The following is a 26,741-nucleotide window of genomic DNA, read 5'->3' on the forward strand; positions in this document are numbered from 1 at the left end:
GGGTCAGTAGATCGAGTGCTGGCCTGTAAACCAAGGGGTCACTGGCACGCGCCTGAGTTGAAGGCCAGGGTGCACAAGAGGCAACCACACATTGATGTTCTCTCCCTCTCTTTCTCCCTCCCTTCCTCTCCATCTATAAATAAATAAAATCTTTATTAAAAAAAAAAAAAGACTATCAGCTGATTTTTCAAGAAAGGTTTCTAAAAGAAACCTTATAGGTAAGAAGGGGCTGGAAAGAAGTATTCAAAGTTGTGAAAGGCAAGGACTTATGTCGAAGATTACTCTATTCAGCAATCATTTAAAATGGAAGGGCAGATAAAGTACTTCCCAGATAAGGTAAAGTTAAAGGAGTCCATCATCACCAAGCCCTTATTATATGAAATGTTAAAGGGACTTACTGAAGAAAAAGATCAAAACTATGAACAGTAAAATTACAATAAACTCACAACCATCAACAACTGAACCTAAAAAAACAAACAAAACAAAAACAAACAAAGCAAACAACTAGAACAGGAACAGAGTTGTAGAAATGTATATCACATGGAGGGTTATCAGCAGGGAGGCAGAGGGGAAGAAGGGGGGAAAAGGTACAGAGAATAAGAAACATATTGGTGGGTACAAAGTAGACAGAGGGAGGTTAAGAATAGTATAGGAAATGGAGAAGCCAAAGAACCTGTATGTATGACCCATGGACATAACTAAGGGATGGCGGGAATGCTGGAGGGAAGGTGGGGTAGAGAGGAGGAGGAAAAAGGGAGAAAAGAATGGGACAACTGTAATAGCATAATCAATAAAATATACTTAAAAAATATCTGATTATTAAAGAAAGAATTTAATACTTAAAACCAGTTTGCATGGCCCAAGGTCTGGGGAGTCTTAATCACTGATCTCTTCTCTTTGGCTTCCAGGAGGGTTTTGAGGACCAACTAATACCCATTCATCCTCTTACCACCCTCTTCACCTTGAAGACTTCCTGCAGCCCAGCAAATCCCAGATGATAGACCATAAAAATGGGTGAACACTAAAAATCAAGTCTTTTTATTATATTACTAAAAGTTTGAACTTACAGAAGTTATGAAGTGAGTTAATAATGTAGATTATTCTTTAAAGTATATGATATGTACCTACTACATTTTGTACACCAAAAAAATCCATATAATTTGGAATTATTTTACATTATTGAAACAATTATTTGCCATTAAAAAAAATTATTCCATAAAGCGAAAATTACTTGTTATATAAGGAGTGAAAATGTGTGGCATTGCAACATATCTTTGCTGTTTCGCTACCCTATTTGTTAAAGGAGTGTAGCCCAAATTAATTTAAAAAAAAATAGGTACATATGTCAGCCCACAATTTACTAAAAACATATCAGTAGTATATACACATCTGCAAAAATGCTCATCATAAATGCTTAGAGAAATGCAACTAAAACAACATGGAGGGCATGATGAACATATAAAAGCTAAAATTCCTAAAAATTAAACAGGTCACAATTCTGTTAGAGTGGGGATGAAACCCTCAAACACTATGAGTTAAAAATGCATAAAGGCACAATTAGTTTAGGTCATACTTTGTTAGGTTCTTCAAAATTTAAACATTAAGCTTCTGAGACATGTCTGCACTGTGAATATACAAAATTAAATGTAGATGTTTCCTCAGAAAGTTTTCTTCTATGTCATTACACAGAAAAAAATAATACACTTCCTAAAATCTAACCATTTACACAGTGAGAACTCTCCAATGTCAAAAGGGTACAGACTTATGGCTAAGTATTTCCTACGTTCACTTCATACTTGAAGCCTTTAACCAGTGTGAATTGTGATTAAGGTGGCCATGACCATGAGGTAAAGGTTTCCCACATTTGATGTCCCCATAAGGCCCAACCCTGTGTAAACTCTCTGATAATAAGAAAGGAAAAATGATAGAAAAAGAATTTCCCTCATTCACTGTACTCTTAAGGCTTTTACCTAGAGTGAAATCTCTGAATATAATGGAGCTTGGCGCTGTAAGAAAAACATTTCTCATATTGCATGTATATATAAAACCTATCAGCTGTGTGACCTCTGATAAAATACAAAGTAAATGTTTAGAAATACAAGATTTCCCAAATTTTCTTAACTTACAAGAACTGAGTCTTTGTGAATTTTCTGATGACAACAAAGGCATGGCTACTGGTAAAAGACTCCCCATATTCAAAGGATTCAAATGGCATTTCTACGATGTAAACACTTTCATAATAATAGAAATTACTGATGCAACAAAAAGACTTCCCACATTCACTGGAACATAAGGCCATTCCTCAGTGTGAACTCCCTGATGACATGGAGGTACGTGCTACGGATAAAGGATTTTCCACAATCACTACACTCATAAGGCCTTCCTCCAGAGTGAAGTTTCATAGAAAAAAGGTTAACGATTAAAAAAATTTCCCATATCACGGCAACTATAAGGCCATTCTCCTGGGTGAACTCACTGATGACACTGAAGGTTAATGTTACAGATAAAACATTTCCCACATTCACTGCATACACTGGGCCTTTCTTTTGTGTGAACTCTCTGACACTAACAGAGGCAACTGCTACATGTAGAAGATGTACCTCATTTGCTACACTTAAAAACACTTTATCCAGTGTGAACTCTTCAATGACAAAAAAGCAGAGCTACTCATGTAAGTTTTTCCACATGAACCGCACTCATAACAGGTTTTTCTCCAGAATGAACTCGATAGTGTTGAAACAGGGCAGAGCTTTGTCTAAAACATTTCTTACATTCACTGCACTCATAAGGCTTTTCTCCAGTGTGAACTCTCTGATGACAGCGAAGGGCAAAGTTACTGGAAAAAGATTTCCCACATTCACTGCACTCATAAGGCCTTTCTCCAGAATGAACTCTCTGATGATAACGAAGAAGAGAGCTACTGGGAAATGATTTTCCACACTCACTGCACTCATAAGGTCTTTCTCCAGTGTGAACTCTCTGATGATTAAAAAGGGCAGAGCTCCAAGTAAAAGATTTTCCACACTCACTGCACTCATAAGGCCTTTCTCCAGTGTGAACTCTCTGATGATTACGAAGAACAGAGCTAATGGTAAAAGACTTCCCACATTCGCTGCACTCGTAAGGCCTTTCTCCAGTGTGAAGTCTGTGATGGTTACGAAGGGCAGAGCTCCTGGTATAAGATTTCCCACATTCGCTGCACTCATAAGGCCTTTCTCCAGTGTGAACTCTGTGATGCTTATGAAGGTTAGAACTCCTGGTAAATGATTTTCCACATTGACTGCACTCATAAGGCCTTTCTCCAGTGTGAACTCTCTGATGTCTATTGAGGTCAGAGCTACTGGTATAAGATTTTCCACACTCACTGCACTCATAAGGTCTTTCTCCACTGTGAACTCTCTGATGATTACGAAGAGCAGAGCTAATGGAAAAAGATTTCCCACATTCACCGCATTCATAAGGCCTTTCTCCAATGTGATCTCTCTGATGTCTACGGAGGGCAGAGCTCCAGGTATAAGATTTCCCGCATTCACTGCACTCATAAGGCCTTTCTGGAGTGTGAACTCTCTGATGATCATGGAGGTCAGAGATATTGATAAAAGATTTCCCACATTCACAACACACAAAGCACTGTCCTCCTGTAATGACATTCTTGTCCTCTACAAGTGTGTCATCACAGCCAATTGCTTTCTTGCATTCTCCTGGGTTGTAATAATATTTTGTACTTTGAAAAGTCATTCCGGACTTACAGATTTCCTTTGCCCTGTGCATGGTATGAGTAGCCAGTTGCTCAAGATGACCTGAGCTGAGGGGGAAGTGATTTCCAATCTGATTAGAGGTGCAAGGCTCCCATGACACATGGAAATTGCAGCTCTTTCCAAGTGAGACCCTGTCCACACTGCTTGTGAAACAATTCTGTGTCGTGTCCTGCTCCTGGTGTTGGTGACTCTGTGCATTAAAATAAAACTGTTTTGCACATGCCCCACACGTCAGCAGCGTCGAGCTGTGTTGGGTTCCCTGCTGGTCAACCAAGAGGAAAATGTCTCTCAAGACCAAACCACAACTCTCACAGGGGTGGCTCTTCTTGGTAGACAAAGCTGCCTTGGGATTCTTCGACTTCGAGACTCCTACAGAAACATTCTGTTCAGTGGGTGCCTCCGTGTCCTCTCCTCCACAGCAGCAACCTGAACAAAAACAAACGCTGATAAAATACTTAGTGGCCAATAGGGAGGGAGTTGTCTCATCACAAATTTTCACATGTCATAGTCATGATTCCATATGATAATTTTTAAGGCATGCAAGATAGAAGCTGAGAAAGGGTTGTAATGCCTTACTAGGCCAGTAACGTCAGTAAATAACGAGGAATTTAGTAAACGTAGGACACTACGATAGGACAGGCCACAAGGAAGAAAGGCAGGGTTTAAAAGCTGTTCCACTGCTAATGGCTGCCAGCAAAAGCCTCCCTGCTGGTGATGTCAGGGCATGTAAAGGAATGTGCATGTGCCCCAAACCATGAAAATCAATGGCAGCAGAGCACATGCTGTGCAAAGTTTGTACGGAGACATGTGCACACGTCATGGTGCAACGGTCATTAACCAAAGCTGGACAGCACACCAAAAAGATACCTCAGAGAAATGGTTGGGTATAGAGGTTAGAGAGGCAGAAATTTTCCATGGCTGGAAGTCAGAGTAGAAATGACAACTATTAAAAGTAACAAACTGGCAATGTGCCAACACTGGGAACAGACAAGATGATCAAAGTGTGGTCACTGACAATGGTGACAAACTACAGTTAAACAGAATAGGTTCCTCATTATGTTTTAACAAAGCCGTAGAATCAATTTCTCCTCAACTGCCATTCACCAACACCAGACGCCTTTGAGCCCATCCTGTGATGGCTGGACTCATGCTCCTCCTGTGATACACAAAGGACTCTTCCACTTTCCCCCCAGCTGAGCAGTTACATGGAATAATGATGATGCAACTCCTAAGAGAAAACAGAAGTGATGCATAACCAGCACTGTAGTAGAACTACTCAGCATCAAAGGACCAAAGGAAACAGATTTATGTGAGTGATGCCAGCAAGTTGACAGAATAAAAAATAGAAATATTCAACCCCCTTCAAGAGTAAGTAGACAATTATCCATGACAAAAAGCATCTACTGTGGAAAAGGGCAAATGCTTAGGATACCAGTTTTTCTAACAAGCCATAAAAGTGAAGCATAAAACAAAGAACTGCACAGAGGAATTGCAGGAGAGACTGGGTTAGCAAAGATGCTTAGATTCAAAAGAGAAGGTGAGAGCTTCCTCTCCAAGCCACTGTGCATGTGCTACTGTGAACCTTAGCGGTCATTTTGCGACCAATGTAAACTTTGTGAGTGAGAACTTCAGGATTCTCTGTAATATCTGCAAACTCTTCACAGATTTCACCTTAAAGGAACCTGTAGAGTTTGTCAGCATGGATATCAAGAGGAATCCCTTGCTCACAACATCACTTATGAAAGAATAACACCAGTATTTCCCCAGCAATTCTGCCACCAAAGACTCCAATGGAGATCGCTAAATATTTGGACATCTGCTGCCCTGGCCATGGACAACTCCTAAAACTTTTACTACTCTGACCTCAGCTGATGGGCCAACAGGGTAATGGGAAATGAAACTTGTCTTCACCCAAAACAACACATCACCTACCAAGCACCCTTGAATCCACAGGTAGATAAAACTACATTTCACCCTGGCTAGTGTTCTCAGTGAGTTCAGTATCAGCCTGTGAACAGAAATATTACCCACTGGTATCCAGCTCTTTGCACATGCCTAGATTGCAGGAAAGACCATACGCTGGGCAGTGTGAGATGCAACCAACTGATGTTTCTGAGGCCCACTGATGTTTCTCTCCCTTCCTAACCCTCTGTCAAATAAAAAATGAATAATATTTTTAAAATAAAAACTGCTTCTCTAACAGACTTGGTCTATAAAGTCTTAAAAGATGTTTCACTCAATGCTCAGATATCACACTAAGCAAAAAGGAATATGCAGGAAAAAACATCACAAAAGGAACATCACAATTTTGAACTGAATTACCAATAAATAGAGGTATATGAACTGACATACAAAAATGCAAATAATATTTTTTAAAAACCTCACTGACGTACAAGCAAATACACATGGAATTCAAATATAATGAATAAACACATACTGGAACAAAACATGGGGTTCAGAGAGACAGAAATCATAAAAGAATGAAACAGAAATTCTAGAGTTGAAGAATACAATTAATAAAATGAAAAATGCAAATAGAGTTTCAAAAGCAGACAAGATCAAGGAATAAAATGCATATGTCACCTCAGAGGCAGGTGACATGAAATCATCCATGTTAGAGAAAAATTTTTAACAAAGAAGTAGCCCTGGTGGTGTGGCTCAGTGGCGTAGCGCCAGCCTGTGAACTGAGGGGTCGCCAGTTCCTTTCCTGATCAGGGTGCATGCCTGGTTGCAAGTCAGGTCCCTAGTTGGTATGTGCAAGAGGCAACCAATTGCTGTTTCTCTCACATATCAGCGAAAACGATAAAAAATAAATTAAAATAAAAAGGAGTGAAGGCAGCTGAGATGAATTATGGAACACCATAGAAATAAACTATATGTGAATTAGGGGAGTCCCAGAAGAGATAAAAAAGAGAGAAAAAAGGGGAGGTGAGAAATGAAATTTCATTTTTAAAAAAATGAGCTAAAGATTGACTTTAAAAATGAAAAAGAAATATGAATAACTATGTTCAAAATCCCCAGAGGTCCCTGTAGAGATTCAAACAAATAGGACTTCAGGAAGACACGTCATAATAAAAAAGTGTCAAAAATAAAATGCAGCCCTGGCTGCTATGGCTCAGTGGATTGAGCAATGGCCTACAAACCAAAGGGTCACTAGTTCAATTCCCACTAGGGCACATGCCGGGGTTGCGGGCCAGGTCCTCAGCAGAGGGCGCTTGAGAGGCAACCACACACTGATATTTCTCTCCTTCTTTTTCTCCCTCCCTTCTCCTCTCTAAAAATAAATACATAAAATCTTTTTAAAAAATCAAAGGCAAAGAGAATTTTGAAAGACCAAAAAGAGCAGAAACCTCTCATATACAGGACAACACTCCCATAGGGCTATAAGTAGAGTTCTCTAAAGAAACCTTGCAGGCTAGGAGAATGTCAAATCATATATTCAAAACATTAAAAGAAAACATCTTCACACCAACAATGCTTAAACTAGAAAACCTCTTCCTCAGAAATAACAAGAAAAAATTTTCCAGAAAGGCAAAAACTGAAGAAGTTAATTTCTACTCAGCCTGACTTACTAGAAATACCAAAAGTTCTTTGAGCTGAAATAAAAGCATACTACATAGAAACAGGAAAATGCAGCAGAGTGTAAAACTCTGATAAGGCCGGAAATGTCATCAAGTCCCTAATACTAAAACAGTTCAAAGGTAGAATGTACTTTATTTAACTCCACTGTATAGGATAAAAATAAAGTGTATTAAGAAATAACAGCCCTGGCTGGTGTGGCTCAGTGGATTGAGCGCCGGCCTGAGGACCAAAGGGTTGCTGGTCTGATTCCCAGTGTAGGGTTGCGGGCCAGGTCCCCAGAAGGGGGCACGCAAGATGCAACCACACATTGATGTTTCTCTCCCTCTCTTTCTCCCTCTCTTCCCATCTCTAAAAATAAATAAATAAAATTGTTTTTTAAAAAAAGAAATAAAACACAGAAAAAAGAATAACAATGGTGACAATAATTTGTGGACATACAATATATAAAGATGTGAACTGTGACATCAAAACATGTAAGGGGTTGGTGTGGCAGAGAGCCAAGGGTAGAATTTTTGCATGCAACTGAAGCTGTGTTTAGGTTACAATAATATGTTAAGAGTATGAGTCGCTTTATGGAAGTTGTTTTAATGGAAACCACAAGCACAATCCTATATACTGGAAATACCAAAGTGAAAGGAATCAAGGCATACCACTATAGAAAAGGATTAAATCACAAAAAAAGACACCAGGAGTGGAAGACAAATAAGGAACTACCAAAGAGGCAGAAAACAATAACAAAGTGGCCATAGTAGGTCTTTCAACAAATTTTCCAATCAAGAGACATAAAGTGGTTGAAGGGATTAAAAAAGCACAAGACACAAAAGCATCTGAAATTTTGATTTTTGGCCATTGACATCAGTTTGGCTCAAATCAATTCTTATAAAAATTATCATGATAGGTGAGAAGGGTGAAGGGATTAAGAAGTACAAGGGAAAGAGGTGGGGGGAAGGCAGAGACAAATGTATTTAAAAAGTAAATAAATTAATTAAAAAAAAAAAAGTACAAATTGGCAGTTACAGAATAGTCGTGGGGATGTAAAGTACTGCATAAGGAATACAGTTAATATTCTAATAACTATGTATGGTTTCAAATGGGTGCAAGATTTATCAGGATTATCACTTAAGTTATATAATGTCTAGTCATTGGGGTGTACACATGAAACTAACGTTATAATGTATGTCAACTTTAAAATTTTTACATTTATAAAAAAGAAATAATTTGAGGCCTGGCTGGGCTTCTTTTGTATTTAAAAAAAAAAATCCGTAAGACACAACACCTGCTGCCTCCAACAGACTCACTGAATGTTCATGGACAAAATTTAGTGAAAATAAAGAGATGTAAAAAATATTCCATACAAATAAAATGAAATTGCACAGGAGTGCTGAAAATTGTATCAGACAAAACAGACAAGCTCAAACACTTCCACAAGACAAAAAGTTCAACCTAAAATGATAAACGAGAGAATTTATTAAGAAAACAATAATTTTCATTACTGTACGCCCAACCACAGAGCACTTAAGTACATTAAGCCAACAATATGATATCTGAAGGCAGAAAATGCAATGCAGCAGTACTAGACAACAAAATATTCCCCTTTCAACAATGGGTAGATCATCCTGTTCAAAAGCAATAAGGAATTATTAAATTTTGACTACCCTCTAGAGAAAGCAGGCTAATAAATATACACAAAATATTTTTATCCAGCCTTGGCAGGGTGGCTCTGTTAGTTGGAGAGTTGTCCAGTATGGCAAAAGTTTGTGGATTCAATCTCAAGTCATGGCAAGAATGGGAGGTGACTGATCAATGCTTTGATGCTTTCCTGCCACATTGATGTTTCTCTCTCTCAATCCCTTTCTCTCTAACAGTCATTAAACATATCCTTGGGTGAAGATTTAAAAATACACACACATACACACACACGCACACACACATTATCAACAGGAAAATGAAAAATAATTTTCCTCATCTATCAATGTGAAATCTATTAGGCTTCTGGCAACACTGATGACCTCAAATCCATCCCTATGAGGGTTCATTACAGCAGGTATTGGGGCAGCAGGGAGAGTAGAGGGCAGTGCGAACAAACCAGCCCTGCCAAGTCCAGGATCTACGCAGAAAACTGGGGAAGCTAACAGTGTACACAGTCTGTATATGAGGACAGAGCAACCCCTCAGTAATGAAGGGCATGGAAAATACAAAGCCTAGTCCAGGTCACTGGTGAATATTAGGTCCTCGTTTTCCTTTTTTTTTTTTTTTTTTTTTAAATGAGAGTTAGTTTATTAAAATTTGGGGCAATGAGGCAAAAAGAAGGACCTCTGGAGACAGGATCAGGGGTGAGCTCAAGACAAGCTACTGCTGTCCACTGCCTCCTGAGTACAAGTCTGCTCAGGACCTTGGAGCTTAGAAAAGCAGCAGCAACTACAAGCCTGAAGAAAAGGGGGCGCAGGCAAGCCAAAGAAAAGCGCACTACGAGACTGAGTGTCTTACCCAGTGAAGATATGAGAGTAAAGTTCTCCAGCATCACATCAAGGTACAGGAGTCTCTGAGTCTCATCAAGGAGGCGCCATTCTGTCCTGGAGAAATACACGGTGACATCCTCAAAGGTCACGACAACCTGTTAAAATTAATACAAATGAATCCAGAACAGTATGTCTGAGGCCCCTCCAATTCTACTCCACATAAAGCTTATGACACCCAGACCCCTCCAGGACTCCCAGCAGTTCAGAGAAGACAACAGCCCTTGGCCCCAGTGTTGCCTCTGCTGTTTCATCACAGTCTCATTACTCACTCCTATCACCTCAGCAACGGCAGCAAAGACAGGATGTGCAGCAGATCATTAGCATCTATGCTCAGGTCCAGGCCTGCAGGGCTCCGTTCCTCCTGCCCAGCGATTCCATTGAGTCTCCCAGACCACGCCTCTCAGACACAGCCAACCATGAGCTCATACTTCCCCCTTAAATCCCCACACCAGGTTCGCAGGACCATCAGCTCACACATCCCCTAGCTGTGATCTCTACCTGTTTCACATGTTCACACCCAGATTTTCTGCCTCCGCTCTGCCACCTCCTGCTCCACACCACAGGCATCTCTCTGAAATCACCCGTGAACTCAGCACAGGGCTTCCAGAGGGTGCTCAGATACGTCAGAATGATCTAGCACAACGGAGGCAGGACAGAAAGAAATTAGGGAAAAACCCTGACAAGTGGAAGGAGGAAGAGGAGCCCGGCTCCTCCTACCAGAGCCCCTACCTCTGGGCACCAGCAAAGGGTAACGCTCAAAGGCAGGAAGCCCCTGCGTCCATCACGATGAAACCTACAAGGACCCCTCCCAACCAAGAAGGCCCGCTCAGAACTTGGCACCGCAAAACTGGGAGACAAAGCCCCCACCCGTGAAAACGGGTAAAACCCCAAGACCTATCTCAGCACTCGCTCCTGCCTCTCCCGTGGCCCCGCGTCCACTCGGAGGCACTCGTTGTGTTTCCTTCACAGAGGCGCCCACACTGGCCTCTATTTTCTTTTCTCTCTTTTTAATACCTGAATAAAACTTGCTTCCGTCTCACACCGATGTGTCCTTCAAACCTTCCTGGGCCAGGCAAGGGCCTGAAGGTCGCCTGACACGGGCAAGTTTTAGGAACCTGCCGGGGCAGGAGCAGCGGCCGGGGCGTGGGAGGTTCAGCGATCGCAGTCGGCCTCTCAGCGCGTCACCCTCTCCCACCGCGTCACACTGAGTCACCCACCCACGAGCCCCTCACGTCCCGGACGCCGGGGCCTGGTCTGCAGGACGTGACGGGCGCCCCGCACCCGGGCTGCCGGGCTCGGCGGGCTGAGGGGGGAGGGCCCGCGGCCTCGCACTCACCTCTGCCGGGCGCCTCTGCGCGGCCGCCGCCATCGGGCTCCGTGGGCGGAGCGGGAGCGGCGGGCCAGGAGGGTGCCCTGGGGGCTGGCGTGCTTGTCCAGACCCTGGCGCTGGACACCCGAGCGGCGTCGCTGTCCCGCACACCTGATGCGGGGACCTGCACTCTGGCACCTCCTACTCTCGATATTCTGGCCACAAGACACTGACCATGTAATAATGAAACTGAGAGAACAGAAATGCCAGCCACGAACATCCACGGAAGTCCCGCCCCACAGTGGGGGCGCAAAAGGAAATGCCTTTTCTGAGTGTTTATTGGGTTATCGTCCTGCTATTCCACGCCTGACTTTTGGGTAATGTAGTTCTTACACTCCAAGGCCGGGATCCTGTATTTCCACAGCTGTCTCCAGGAGTGGATTTGCGGACAGACACCCCAGGAATGTAGAGAATACTAAGTGTCCTCTGCGGCGCCCTAGTGAACATCATTTCTTAAGCGAGGAAGTCCGTGATATGCCTGCAAGGCCTTTGATTCAGGCCATATGACAAATGGCTCCTTCAGGTCTAGTGTGGTTGGGGGAAGTTGCTCAAGTCCCTGAGGATTTCTATCCTGCATCCGTTGAACCCACTTTGCAAAGTTAATATAAAAAGTATACACTAATTCTTAAGTGCCTTTGTGCCTCATGCAGCCAAAAGTCTTCTCTCTGCTTCTGCAGCCGTGTGACTAGAGTCCACATTGATTTGATTGGATGCCTCAGACTTGTTACTTTTTTTTTTTTTTTTTTGATGGAGTACAGGTTGAAGACATCAAAGACATGCAATCACAAGTCATTAAATTCAGCCCAGAAATTGCACGTATAGGTCCACACCCACCGCCTATGCTAAAAAAGCTAGTTACTCTGTTGTTTGTTCCCCGGTACATATCGTAGTCTATTAAATATGCAGTAGCACTAGCACAAAATGAAAATATACATACCATACTGTAAAAATACTTTATTGATTACAAAAGGCAAATCATTATCTGTGCCTTCGTTAAGTGGCATGCAATCTTTTTGCAGGTAGTGTCTTGCCTTCCTGTTGAAGAGAACGCATTACCTCTCAGGCTCAATAAAGGGGGGTATGCCCACATGGGAAAATCTGTTAAGTTTTACTAGATTAACAACCTAGTTGCCCCATCATACATATGACAAATGTATCATCAGAATATAGGACACACTTTTGGAAATAAAGAAATGCGTAATATAACCATAAAAGGGTGTTTATTTACTTATAACTTAAGTATCAAAAAGGAAATTGTTGAAAAACTGGCAGAAATAAATTCTGACAAAGTTATTCGTATTTCAGTTAATGTGAAAATGGTATTGTAGATATCATAACGAAAGAGAACTTGTGAGTTACAGACATGATTTATAGGTGACATGGTAAGTATGGCATTGTCAGTGCAATTGGTTTAGGAACACATTCAGGAATTATATTTAATGGGACACCAAGACACACTTGAAAAACTTATCAAATGTAAAATACAAATAGTGATATAATCAAGCATTTAAAGAAACTTAAAGCTAAAGGATGGGGATGATAAATTGAATAGGAAGAGTTTGAACTAAGCCTCCAAATGAACTGATACCTCATCTCTGCTTAGGGGACCATAGCTGCACAGCTGCACAATGGTATTCTTTTTAATACGACCTACGCTTTATTTTTCTCATATAGATTGAATACTAAAAAGTGAACTTGTAACTCTCCAATGACTGAAAAACAGTTTGACTTACAACTAAGTGATAGGTTACCATGAAAATGCAATGATATCAAAATAATGCTCTAAAGTCTGAAGTCACCTACAAGGGCTGCTCGGAGCTGCTCCTTCTGTTGAAAATGGAAAATCATTAACACTTAGAAGGGCTTTAGAGATTCAGCACTAACCCAAAACATTCTATTGACAGTAGTGAGGAGGGAGTGACAAGTGAAAAAGGGTAAATTTTCAGAGTGTACACGCATGCCACCTGATGCCTTTAAATGGATTGCGTTGATTATAAAAATGTCATGGAGGCAGATTGCAAATATCACCAAGGATGCTCCGTCTCTCTGAGAGTACATATCACACTCTTCTCTGAAAAAGCCCACGAGCTATAACTCTGCTAACTGGGCTGTAGAGACATTGATTCGACCTGATTTGGCCATCTGACCCGTCTCAAGCAATCAGGAGTAAGAATCTCAGTTGTGGCCTGAGTGCACTGGGCAGTGGATGAGGGTTTCTGTGCAGAGTGCCTGTTTCTACCCCAAGATCTCTGGTGCAGACACAGGGACACTGGAAAGGAAGATGTGGCTGCTGAACATCAGGGCCACAGGGAATAGATGGTGAGCACCAGGCAGTCCTGACACAGTACAGGATCAAAGGGGCACTGAGTTTCCTGTATGAAGAACAGGTGAACACTCCACATGGGAGAGAACAATACTGTAGGTCTCCAGCATCACTTCTGAGTATGTCCCAGGTATCACATCTAGCTGTCCTCAATGTTGCAGAGTGCATGTCAGTGACATGTACCAAAAACACTTGAAGGGTCAAACTGAGGTACCACATTCACCACAGTGGATAAAATCAAAGCCTGTCATGCAAACGGTAAGTGAAGGAGCAGAAAGACCCAGCCCTGAATCACCTGGGTCTCCTTATTGTCAAGCTGTGTGCTAAGGTTAGAAAGGCAGCAGACAAAATGCAGTGAAGGCTCAAAGTAGTTTCCCCTGAAGAGACCGCTGAAAATGACAGATAGGGTTTCCATGAGTGGAAGGTGTTAAGCATTCTGAGAGAGAGAAATGCGGAAAATTCATAATTGCAACAATGAAAACAGCAACAGCTGATTTTCTCATTTCACTCGTCTTTGCTGTGAAATGCCGAACAGGGAATTGTCCCCAGTTCTACCACAAGACTTACGAGTCTCAATCTAACATTTGGATCTGACATTTGTCTGCTGTGACCTTGAAAAAACCTTTTTCTTGACCCTTGATTTCTCCAGAAACACAGTAAGTTTTTAAACCACAGGATGCAGTTGAATTAAATCAAAAAGCAAACTCTGGAATACTAGTACCCAGAAGTGTTTACTGAATTTTGTTACCTCTATTGATTCTCAAAGTGCCATGGTTGGTGCCTTTACTAATTTCAAGTAGTGAAGTGAGTTTGGAGTTTTATGGTCACTCAGAGATGCCCCACTGGGGAATCCACACAGTGACCTAGGAGCCCTGAAGGCATACTTTCCCGTGGTGTGGACTGCAGCTGATATGGAGGAATAAAGAAGCTCCTTTTATTTTTCACAAGCACCCAAGGTAGGAGGTCTCAGACGGTGTCTGGCCTGCACATGGGACCCAAAGGGGATAACTGGTTGTATAGCTACTGCCTTTGAAATAGCACCAGAGCCAGGATAAAAACTGTTTACCCCTATTTTACACAGGAGGAAACTCAGGCCCATTAAGTGCACTATGTTCCTTTAATCATAAACATGGTCAATAATCTTAAGATTAAAACCAAGTTGCTTGGCCAAAGGTATGAGGAGTCTAAATATTGACTTCTTCTCTTAAGCTTCCAGGAGGGCTCTGAGGATTAACAAATACCCATTCATTCTCTTACAATCTGGTGTACCTTCAGGTTGTGCTCCAGGCAGCGAACCCCAGACAACAAACCATAAAAATGGATGAATTCTAAAAAATGAGGCCTTTTATTATATTACTAAATGTATGAACTTACAAAGTTGATGACGTATTAATAATGCAGATTATTATTTAAAGTTTATGATACGTACCTATTACATTGTGTACAAAAAAATCCCAATAATTAGGTAATTATTTTCCACTATTAAAACCAATTAATTCCAAAAAGCAAAAATTACTTATTCAAGGAGTGAAAGTGGGTGACATTGCAACATATATCTTTGCTGTTTCACTGTCCTATTTGTTACAGAGTAGCCCAAATCATGAAGGAGTAGGAAAGTTATGTGAGCACACATTTAACTAAAAACACATCAATAGTACATACACTCCTGCAAAAATGCTCATTATGAATCCTTATGGAAACACAACTAAAACAACAGAGTACAGCACACTCAGGGAAAGAGCTAAAATTAATAAAAATTGAACTCAAGATTTTGCTAGAGTAGGGAAATGCAACCCTCATAGTAAGAATGGAAATGCATAAAGGGCCCCAGCCACTGTGACTCGGTTGGAGCATTATCTGAAAGATGAAAGGTTGCGGGTTTGATTCTTTGTCAGGGCCATAACTAGGTTATGAATGTGATCCCCAGTCTGGGCACACAACCAATCAATGTTTCTCTCCCTTCCTTCCTCTCTCTCTAAATCAGTGAAATAAAATGTTCTCGGAGGATTTTAAAAAAGGTTCAAAAAGAATGCATAAAGACACCATTAGTTTAATCATACTTTGTTAGGTTCTTGGAAACATAATGTTAAACTGATGACACAGGCCTGCACCGAGAACACTGGTAAAAGATTAAAGTCACTGTTTCCTCAGCAAGTTTTCTTAAGTGTCATTATACTGGGGGGGAAAAAAATTCCTAAAACCTATCCATTTAAAATGAGAACTCTCCAATTTCAAAAAGGTACAGATTTATGGTTAACGATTTCCTACATTTATGTCACACTCACAGCCTTTATCCAGTGTGAAGTATGTTTAAGGTGGTGATGCCTATGAGGTTAGAAATTTCCCACGTTTTATGTCTACGTAAGACCAAACTCCAGAGTGAACTCCCGGATCACAGGATTAAGAATAGAAAAAGAATTTCCCATATCCACTGTACTCATTAGGCCTTTCACCAGAGTTAAATCTCTGAATGGAGCTTAGTGCTACAAGAAAAATATTTCTCATACTGCCTGCATACATAAATCTTTTTTCCTGTGTCAGCTCTCAGAAGATAACAAAGGAAATGACTAGAAAATAAAAGGTTTCCCAAATTTCCTTAACATATAAGAACTTAGTCATTGTGAACTCTCTGAACAATGACAGCCATGGCTACTGGTAAGACTTCCCACATTCACTACAGGCGTAAGGCCATTCCCCTGGGTGAACTCTCTGATGATAATAAAATGTACTTATAAAAAACAAACTCTCACATTCCCTGTAGCCATAAGGCCATTCTGCTATGTGAACTCTGATGGCAATGAAGATTTATGTTACAGATGCTTTCCCACATTCACTGCACTCATAAGGCTTTAGTTCTGTGTTAACTCTCTGATGCTAACAGAGGTGACAGCTACATGCAAAGGACTTCCCACATTCAGTGCACTCATAAGGCTTTTCTCCAGTGTGAACTCTGTGATGGTAACGGAGGGCAGAACTACTGGTAAAAGATTTCCCACATTCACCACATTCATAAGGCCTTTCTCCAGTATGAATTCTCTGATGATAGTAGAGGGCAGAGCTACTGAAATAGGATTTCCCACATTCGCTGCACTCATAAGGCCTTTCTCCAGTGTGAACTCTGTAATGTTTACGGAGGTCAGAGCTACTGGTAAAAGATTTTCCACATTCACCACACTGAAAAGGCCTTTCTCCAGTGTGAACTCTGTGATGTTTACGGAGGGCAGAATTACTGGTAAAAGATTTCCCACATTCACCACACTCATAAGGCCTTTCTCCAGTATGAACTTTCCGATGATTATAGAGGGCAGAACTACTGATGTAAGATTTCCCACATTCACTGCACTCGTAAGGCCTTTCTCCAGTGTGAACTCTGTGATGTTTACGGAGGGCAGAACTATTAGTGAAAGATTTCCCACATTCACTGCACTCATAAGGCCTTTCTCCTTTGTGAACTCTCTGATGATAACAGAGGGCAGAACTACTGGTAAAAGATTTCCCACATTCACCACACTCATAAGGTCTTTCTCCAGTGTGAACTCTGTGATGTTTACGGAGGTCAGAGCTCCAGGTAAAAGATTTCCCACATACACGGCACTCATAAGGTCTTTCTCCAGTGTGAACTCTCTGATGATAAAGGAGGTCAGAGCTACTAGTAAAACATTTCCCACATGCACCACACTCATAAGGCCTTTCTCCAGTGTGAACTCTCTGGTGTTTATGGAGGGCAGAGCTACTGGTAAAAGATTTCCCACATTCACCACACTCGTAAGGCCTTTCTCCAGTGTGAACTCTGTGATGTTTACGAAGGGCAGAGCCACTGGTAAAAGATTTCCCACATTCACTGCACTCATATGGCTTTTCACCTGTGTGAACTTTCTGATGATAACGAAGACCAGAGATTCCTAGAAAACATTTTTCACATTCATGGCATGCATAACACCGTCGTTTAGATTGAACAGCTTGATCTGGAAGAAGTGTGTGTTTGCAGCCAATGGCTTTCTTACATTCTTTTCTTGTGTGATGAAGTTTTCTCCTTTGACAATCCTCCCCAGATGTTGACGTTTCATTTGCTCTTTTCCTGGGCTGTGTAGCCTGTTGTTGGGTATGTCCTGAGTTGGTAAAAACATTCTGCTCAAGCTCCCTGCAGGTAAAATTCTTTTTGGACACATTGAAATTGCAGCCCTTCACAAGTGAGGCCCTGTCCACACCTCGTGCGAAAGGCTTCTCTCTCGAGTGCTGCTCCTGGTGCTGGTGATGCTTTGCAATGAAATAAAATTGTTTTGCACATGCTCCACACCTCAGCAGTTTCTGTCTCTGCTGTGTTCCCTGCTGGTCAACCAAGTGAAAAATGCCTCTCAAGACACACTCACAACTCTCACAGGGATGGCTCTTCTGGGAAGACAAAGCTTCCTTGGGATTCTTTGCCTGAGACATTCTTACAGGAAGGTTCTCCTCAGTGGGATCTTCCGCATCCACTACTCCACAGCAGCAACCTAAATAAAAATAAACACTGGTGAATTTGATACTGACTTAATAGAAAAAGAATATTCCCAAAACAAATGTCCGCCTTGCAAAGCAAGGCATGATTCTATGGGATGATTTTCAAGACAAGGAGTTAAGACTCTGAGGAAATGCCTGTTATTGTTGCTTGGCCCCAAAGGTCAGTAAATGGTAAAGATTTCATCAAAAAAGGCACAAGCAGGGAACATATCCGAAGGAACCCAAAACACGAATTTGAAAGAACATAAGCATCTCTATGTTCACTGCAGCATTATTTGCCATCACCAAGATATGGAAGCAGCCCAAGTATCCACCAGTAGATGGGTGGATAAAAGAACTATGGGATGCTTACATAATGGAATACTACTCGGCCATAAAAAAGAAGAAAGTTCTACCCATTGTGACAGTATGGATAGAGCTGAAGAACATTATGCTAAGTGAAATAAGCCAGTCAGATACCATATGATTTCCTTTTTTTGTGGAATCTACTGAACAAATTGAACTAACAAGGAAAACAGAGACAGCACAGAGATAGAAAGTAGGATGACAGCTAAGCGGGGGAAGGTTTGAGTGGAGGAATTGAGCAAAAAGGAAAAAGGACTCACGCACATGGACAATGGTGTGGTGATTGTCAGGGGAAGAGGGGTATCCAAGGGACTAAATGATAATGGAAAAAAATACAATAAAATAATTTTTAAAAAGCTATTAAGGACAAACTCAGAAACAAACAAACAAACAAAAAGGACACACACATAGAATGGGAAATGAAGAAAAGAGGCAGGGCCTACTAGTTGTTCCTCTTCAAATGGCTTCCTGTAGGACCTTTCTGCTGATGAGAGACTGTGAGGAAGCTGAATGTGCCCAAACCCATAAAAATCAACTGTATCACAGCACATGACGTTCAATGTCAGTGTAAGAATACGTGAGCCCTGACTGATGTACCTTACTTGGTTGGAGCATTGTCCCGTAAACCAAAAGGTTACAGGTTTGATTCCTGGTCAGGGCACATACCTAGGTTGCAGGTTCAATCCCTGCCCCTAGTCAGGGTGCATGCGAGAGGCAACCGATTGATATTTCTCTCTTACACCTCTTTCTATATATCTTTTCCTTCCTCTTTCTAAAATCAATACACATATCCACTGGTGAGTATTAAAAATAGCATTCAAAGACAGAAGAATATGTGCACACTGCGAGGCTCTGCAGGCATAGGTCAAGTTTGGAGGTCAGTAGCAAGAGATGTGTGAGCAAAATGGTTGAGGTGAAAGGTTCAGAAAAATGGAGATTATTCATAAACTGTGAATCCTAGGAGAAATGATAACTATTAGGACTGAGTAGTTGGAAAAGTATCAACAATAGGCAAGGACAAGTAGAGTAAGGTGTGGTATCAATAATGTTAACAAAATACTGTTAAATAAATGGGTTCCTAGCTATAACCTTAATAAAGCCCTGGCATCAAGCCCTCACCCGTTGCCATTCAAGTCAAAACCCCTTCTGAGCCCACACAGCCATGGATGGAGTCATGCCCCTCCTGTGACACACAAATGACTTCCCCTCAACTCTCCGTTGAGCCATTCCATGGGATTCGGAAGAAGAAATCCTAAGAGAGAAACTGAAGAGATGGACGGTAAGCACTATGGTATAACAAGACAGCACAAAACAGACCCAGCAAAAAAGATGTCTTGAGTAACATCATCACAGTAGCAGAATAGGAGATAGGAGAATTTATCCACATTCCATAAGCAAGTACACAGCTATCCATGAAAAAAACAGTCCTGGAGGAGGGGAATAAGAGTTTATTAAGCCAAACAACAAAGCAGAAAAGCAAAAAAATAGAGAAATACTCAGAAATATTGACTAAGAAGACTGGGTGAGCAAAGTTATGTGCATATGGCGAAGCACATAAGAGAAGGGTCGAAGTTACCTCTATTAGCCTCTGTGCTTGTGGTACCACTGACCCTAGTGAGAGAAACCCTAAGAAACTTTGTTATTAGGAACCACAGGAGCCGCTGGAACATTGAAAGAAAAATGTGAGAGAATGAAAAAAAATTGCTGAAAGTTTATAAAAAAATATTTTGAAGACTGACTTTCCCAATCTGAAAAGACATGGCAATAAAATCAAGTTCATGGTTTTCTCACAGGTGCTGATACAATTTAATGGAAGGAGCATTTCAACAAGACACACTGTATTAAAAATGTCAAAAATGCAAAGCAAAGAAAATTTTCAAAGCACAAAAAGTACTGACACAGCTCTCACACCCATACACACAGAAAGAACACATCCATAATGCTATAAAGTAAATTTTTCTGAAAAAAACTTGAAGACTAGAAGAAACAATGATATGTTGAAAACAATAAGAGAAAAAACCATGCAAACTAACAATATTTACTCAGAAAACCTGTTCTTTACAAGTAAGAAATTCCCAGACAAATAAAAGCTGAGGAAGTTCACTGTCACTCGACTCATTAGAAATGTAAAAGGAAGTTCTTCAAGCTGAAATCGAAGAATACTTAACAGAGACATGAATACATAAAAAAAGTATAAAACTCACTGCTAAATCTGAGAGTGGAATCAAATTCACAACAGTGCAACACCACACTGATGGAATGTACATTACTAAACTCTATTCTAAAGGTGAAAAATTAAAACTAGTAAAAACAACAAAGCTGTTGTTTTTGTTTTGCACCTTAATAGATATACAACATAAAAAGATGTGAATTGTGACATCAAAAACATATAAAAGGGTGGTGTGGTGAGGAGTCAAAGGGCAGAATTTTGTATGCAACTGAAGTTGCCATCAGGAGAAAATAGAGTGTTGAGTGAATTAGTTGTTGAATGTAAGTTTTTTGGAAACCACAAGCAAATACCTAGGTAACAGATACACAAGAGAGAAAGAAATTTAATCATACCACTATAAAAAATGATGAAATCACAAAGGAAAAGAGTGACAGAGATAAACAAACACACTACAAACGAGCCAGACACCAACGATAAAGTGGCAATAGTAGGCTCCACAACAAGTTCTCCATTGAAAAGACAGAGTGACTGAAGAGATTAAAAACAAACCATAAAACACAATATATGCTGCCTGTAAGAGACTCCCTAAACCTTTTATTAAACTTTTTAAAAAATATTTTCTTTACTTATTTTTAGAGAGGGGAAGGGAGAGAGAAAGAGGCAGAAAATCGATGTGTGGTTGCCTCTTGACAGCTCCCTACTGGGGATCTGGTCCACAACCCAGCATGTGCCCTGACCAGGAATCAAACCAGCGACCTTCTGGTTCACAGGCTGGCACTCAATCCACTGAGCCACACCAGCTAGGGTCTAAACCTTTACAGACACAAATAACCTGAAAACAAAAACAGGAAAACATATTCCTTGGAAATAAAACCAAAAAGGGCAGGAGTAGCTGAAATTCTATCCCACGCATAGACTACCTCAAATATTGTCACAAAAGATAAAGGTCATCACAGGATGATAAAGGAGTCAAATCACCAAGAGGACAATTTTAAGTATTAAGATCCAATAACATATATTAAGTATATTAAGCAAATAATATCAGAAGTGAAGGCATATAAAAGAAGCCCAGTATTAGTTCAATATTGGTAGTGAATTTCAATATTCCCCTTTCAACAATAACTAGATCACCCATCTAAAAGCACTAAGGAATTACTAAAGCTTGACCACACTTTATAACAAACAGAATTCGTATATTTATACAGAACATTCCATCCAAATGCAGCAGAAGATACATTTTTGTCAAGTGCACATGGAACAATCTCTAAGTAGATCTTACGCTGGATTGAAAAACAAGTCCCAAAATTTCAGAGCAAATTACTTCAAGTGTCTTATCTGACCACAGTGGTAGAATACAACAAATGAATTTTAGTGTTGAGAGAGCTAGAATATTCACAAATATGATGGAATTAAACACTACATTCTGAACAACCAGAGGATCAAAGAAAAAAAATGACAGGTAACTAAAAAAATATCTAGGGGCAAAGGAAATAAAAACACAACATACCAAAGCTTATGTACTTGGAGCAGAAAATGCAATTCTAACAACAAATTTTGTAGTGATAAATGCCCACCTTAAGACAAAACTTCAAATAAACAACCTAAACTTGCACCTCAGGAACCCAGAAAAACACGAAGAAACTAAACCCAAAGTTAGTAAAGGAAAAACACAATAAATATTAGAAAAGTCATACATGAAATAAAGGCAAGAAAAACAAAAACAAAAGAATATCATAATTAAGAGCTATTTTTGAAATATGCACAAAATTGCCAAATCTTTAGCTACACTAAACAAAAGAAACAAGACTCAAATGTATTTAAAAAGAAATAAGGCTTCCAGCCAAGATGGAGGCATAGGTAGGTATACTTAGCTTCCTCACACAATGAAAAGGATAGCAACCAATTAAAAAAAAAAACTCAACCAGAACTGCCAGAAAATTGAACTGCACAAAGCCTGACAACCAAGGAGTTAAAGAAACATTCGTTCAGACTGGTAGGAGGGGTGTAAACAGGTAGCTAAAATGAAGAGGACATGTGGCAAGGCAGCAGCTGGCAAACCAGGCAGTCCCACATTCACGTGCAGATAAACCAGGAGAACAACTGGGGAGGTGAGACAGACTGCGCAACACAGGGTTCCAGTGCTGGGGAGGGGGGGATTCAAAACCTCTGGCTGTAAAAACCTATGGGGATTGTGGTGATAGGAGAAACTGTCAGTTTCACAGGAAAGTCCAATGGAGGAGCACATTGGGTACCAGAATATAAACAAACCTACCCACCTGGTAATCATCACCAGAAGGGCACAACTCACTTGTGGGTAGCAGGGGAAGTAACTGGAAGGGGGGCCAGAGCTGAGCAAGTGGCACTGTTCCCTCTATGACCTCTCCCCACATACAGTATCATAACACAGCAAAGTGGGTTGCCCTGGACTGGTGAAAACCTAGGGCTCCACCCCTTACAATGTAATAGCTGGGGAAGACAAAGAAATATGGCCCAAATGAAAGAACAGATCAAAACTCCAGAGAAAGAGCTAAGCGATGAGGATAGCCAACTTATCAGATACAGAGTTCAAAACACTGGTAGTCAGGATGCTCACAGAAATGACTGAGTACGGCCACAAAATAGAGGAAAAAATGAACACTATGCAAAGTAAAATAAAGAAAAATATACAGGGAACCAGCAGGGAAGGGAAGGAAACTGGGTCTCAAATCAACACTTTGGAACAGAAGGAAGAAATGAACCTTCACAGGGAACAGAATAAAGAAACGAAAATTAAAAAACTAATTAAAAAATGAAGAGAGGCTTAAGAATCTCTGGGACAGTTTTAAACGTTCCAACATCCAAATCATAGGGATGCCAGACAGAGGAAAGGAAGAGCAAGAAATTGAAAAATCTTTTGAAAAAATAATGACGGATAACTTCCCCAATCTGGTGAAGGAAATAGACATTCAAGTCCAGGAAGCTCAGAAAGTCCCAAAGAAGTTTGACCCAAAGAGGAACACACCAAGGCACATGATAAGTAAATTATCCAAAATTAAAGATAAGGAGAGAATCTTATAAGCAGCAAGAGAAAAGACGGGAGCTACCTACAAAGGTATTCCCATAAGGCTATCAGCTGATTTCTCTAAAGAAACCTTATAGGCAAGAAGGGGCTGGAAATAAGTATTCAAACTCATGAAAAGGACCTACATCCGAGATTACTCTATCCAGCAAAGCTATCATTTAGAATGAAAAGGCATATAAAGTGCTTCCCAGATAAGGTAAAGGTAAAGGAGTTCATCATCATCAAGCCCTTAGTATATGTTAAAGAGACTTATTGAAGAAAAAGAAGATCAAAACTATGAACAGTAAAATGATAAACTCACAACTATCAACAACTGAACCTAAAAAAACAAAAACAAATGAAGGAAACAACTAGAATAGGAACAGAATCATAGAAATGGAGAACTTATGGAGGGAGATCAGCAGGGAGTGCGAGGATGGGAGAAATGGTAAAGGAATAAGAAATATAATTGTAGGTACAAAATAGACAGGAGGAGCTTAAGAACAGTATAGGAAATGGAGAAGCTAAAGAACTTACATGTATGACACATGGACATGAACTAAGGGAGGGGAATGCTGGAGAGAAAGGGGGTACAGGGCAGAGGTGTATAAAGGGGTGAAAAAAATGGGACAACTGTAATAGCATAATCCATAAAAAAAAAATTAAAGATGAGACATTACACTTGACACTATGAACCACAAAGCAATATAAGAGATATCTGCAGATGACATGACCAAACATACAGAAAGTTGTCAACATTCCACTATAAACTTCTGAACTTAATAAATTCAGTAAAAATACAGGATACAGAGCAAACATTCAAACATTAGTTCCGTATTTATAATAACAATAAAAGCTTTGCAGAGAAATTAAGAATGTAACCAAATTTACAACAGCATTGGAACCAATAAAAGGCTCAGGAATAAATTCAACCAAAGGGATGAAAGGCCTGTACATTGCACCCTGTAAGACACTCATGAATGAAGTTAAAGAAAACACAAATAAATATAAAGAAATCCTGTGTTCTTGGATTTCAAAATTTAATATTGTTAAAATGACTATGCTCTCCAAAGCAATCTACAGATTAAACGCAATCTCAATCACAATTCCAACAGTGTTTCACACAAAAATTTTTTTTTAAAAAGAATCATGACATTGTAGGAAACCTGAAAAGGCCTCAAAGAGCAAAGTAACCTGGGCACCACCGATAAAAATTAGTTCCAAAATAATAAAAAATTAAATGTCAGTCCTAAAACCCTAAAACTCCTTCAAGACAACCTAGAGAGCTCTGGCTGGTGTGGCTCAGCGGATTGAGCGCCGGACTGCGAAGCAAAGGGTCACCGGGTCTGTTCCCAGTCAGGGCACATTCCTGGATTGCTGGCTCCGTCCCCAGTAGGGGGCGCGTGAGAGTCAACCACACATTGGTGTTTCCCTTTCTCCCTCCCTTCCCCTCTCTCTAAAATAAATAAAATCTTAAAAAAAGAAAAAAGACAACCTAGAGAAAAAGCTTTGGAAATCTGTATAGGAAATAATTTCCCTGAAGTGACACGCAAAGAGCAAAAATGAAAAATCCTAGCTACAAAAAACAAATAACCTTCTGAACAGCACAACAGCAATTAACAAAATGAAAGTCAGCTACAGGATGGGAAGAAGTACTTAGAAACCATGTAAAGGTATCCCTTGGAGGTATTGCTGGTTAGGTTTAGAGCACCACAATAAAGCAAATATTGCCATACAGAAAAAAAGTTACAATTTTTTTCTTTCCAGCGAATAAAAAAGTTACGTGTATACTACAGTGCAGTCTACTCACGCAATAGCTTGTCTAAAAAAAATCTACATAACTTAATTGAAACTAGTTTATTGCTGGAAACTGCTAAGCAGTATCTGAGCTTGCTATTAAAATGGCAGCAGTAGATGTGCTCACTGAAGTGTTTCCTAAAATATTGAATTCGTAGAAAAACACAATATCTGCAAAGTACAATAAAGCAAAGTGCAAAAAGACATGCACCTGAATCAGATGAGAAATTTATAAAATATACAAGGTATTCAAAGGACTTACTAGCCCACCCTGGCCTGGCGGGGAGCTCAGTTGGTTAGGGCAAATGTTCTGATACTCGAAGTTTCAGGATCCCAGTCTCAGTGAGAACGGACACAAGAATCAATCATAAATAAGTGGAGCAACAAATGAATGTTTTTCTCTCTCTCTTTAAAAATCGGTAAGTAAAAATTAAAAGAAAAAGACTAATCATTCGCCCAAAAACATAATTAAAAGCAAGACTAAGGATGTAGAGACATTTCTCCAAAAAGTATGTACAAATGACCAACAGGAATACAAAAAAAAATGCATTTCCTCACTAATCAAGGCGGAATCTGGTTCCCTGCAAGACCACCACCCACAAATGCTTCTCTCTGAGGGTTCCGTAGAGGAGATACTGGGGCGACAGGGAGAGAAGGGGGCAGTGAAAGCAAACCAGCGCTGCCAAGTCCAGGATCTGCCTAGGAAACTGGAGAAGGAAGCAATGCCCACCGTCCACATGCGAGGACGGAGGGCGCCCTAGGGAACAGAGGACGTGGGGGAAATGCAAACCCTAGTCATAGTCACCGGGAGAGAGGGAGGGCCTTACCCAGTGAGGAAATAAGGGCAAAGTTCTCCAGCATCACATGTAGGTACAGGCGTTTCTGAGCCTCCTCAAGGAGGCTCCATTCTGTCCTGGAGAAATACACGGCGACATCCTCAAAGGTCACCCTAACCTGTCAGAATGAATACAAATGAATCCGGGACAGCCTGTCTGAGACCCCGCAATCCTAGCCTATGCAAAACTTCCCCACCCTCAACACCCCACTCCCCCGCCCCCCGTTCAGAGCGGACAGCCCTTCGGCTGGTCCCAGTCAAGACGCGGTTCCCATTCACACCGTTTCATGCAGACACACGAAGGACCCCGGGTGCCCGGGTCCTCCCGGCTCAGGCGCCCCTGCACGTGCTTGAAGGGCGACCCCTCGGCGGGTCACCCTTTCGCAAACTCATCAGCGTCTCGCTGTCCCGGACGCCCCACTCCCCGGCTGCAGGGCTCAGGGGACTGAAGGGGAGGGCCCCGGGCCGCGCACTCACCTCAGCCGGGCGCCTCCACGCGGCTG

General features: G+C 40.9%; 2 protein-coding genes across 2 annotated transcripts; both read right to left on the bottom strand.

Annotated features, from left to right (window-relative positions):
• Nucleotides 1–2,634: 2,634 nt before the first annotated feature.
• LOC129082545 (zinc finger protein 211-like) lies at nt 2,635–11,284 on the bottom strand. Its single transcript, XM_054588244.1, has 3 exons — nt 11,196–11,284; nt 9,828–9,954; nt 2,635–4,184 (listed from the first exon to the last, which is right to left on the bottom strand). The coding sequence occupies exons 1-3, from the start codon at nt 11,226–11,228 to the stop codon at nt 2,668–2,670; spliced, it is 1,677 nt and encodes a 558-aa protein (XP_054444219.1). The 5' UTR covers nt 11,229–11,284; the 3' UTR covers nt 2,635–2,667.
• Nucleotides 11,285–14,954: 3,670 nt separating this feature from the next.
• Nucleotides 14,955–26,741, bottom strand: LOC129082546 (zinc finger protein 418-like). Its single transcript, XM_054588245.1, has 3 exons — nt 26,716–26,741; nt 26,231–26,357; nt 14,955–18,044 (listed from the first exon to the last, which is right to left on the bottom strand). Exons 2-3 carry the CDS (start codon nt 26,262–26,264, stop codon nt 16,426–16,428), a joined length of 1,653 nt encoding a protein of 550 aa, XP_054444220.1. The 5' UTR covers nt 26,265–26,357; nt 26,716–26,741; the 3' UTR covers nt 14,955–16,425.

This window comes from Pteronotus mesoamericanus, unplaced genomic scaffold (assembly GCF_021234165.1).
Source record: "Pteronotus mesoamericanus isolate MK-2021 breed Mesoamerican mustached bat unplaced genomic scaffold, CSHL_Meso_final scaffold_128, whole genome shotgun sequence".
In the NCBI taxonomy this organism is placed as follows: Eukaryota; Metazoa; Chordata; class Mammalia; order Chiroptera; family Mormoopidae; genus Pteronotus; species Pteronotus mesoamericanus.

Bases quoted from the DNA above. Each gene is read 5' to 3' on its own strand.
- LOC129082545 (XM_054588244.1), bottom strand. From the start codon at position 11,228: ATGGCGGCGGCCGCGCAGAGGCGCCCGGCAGAG. The intron at 9,955-11,195 runs GTGAGTGCGAGG...TAATTTTAACAG, and splicing joins CGCAGAGGCGCCCGGCAGAG to GTTGTCGTGACCTTTGAGGA. The intron at 4,185-9,827 runs GTAAGACACTCA...GTTTTTGTTCAG, and splicing joins TACTCTCATATCTTCACTGG to GTTGCTGCTGTGGAGGAGAG.
- LOC129082546 (XM_054588245.1), bottom strand. From the start codon at position 26,264: ATGCTGGAGAACTTTGCCCTTATTTCCTCACTGG. The intron at 18,045-26,230 runs GTAAGGCCCTCC...ATTTTTATTTAG, and splicing joins TGCCCTTATTTCCTCACTGG to GTTGCTGCTGTGGAGTAGTG.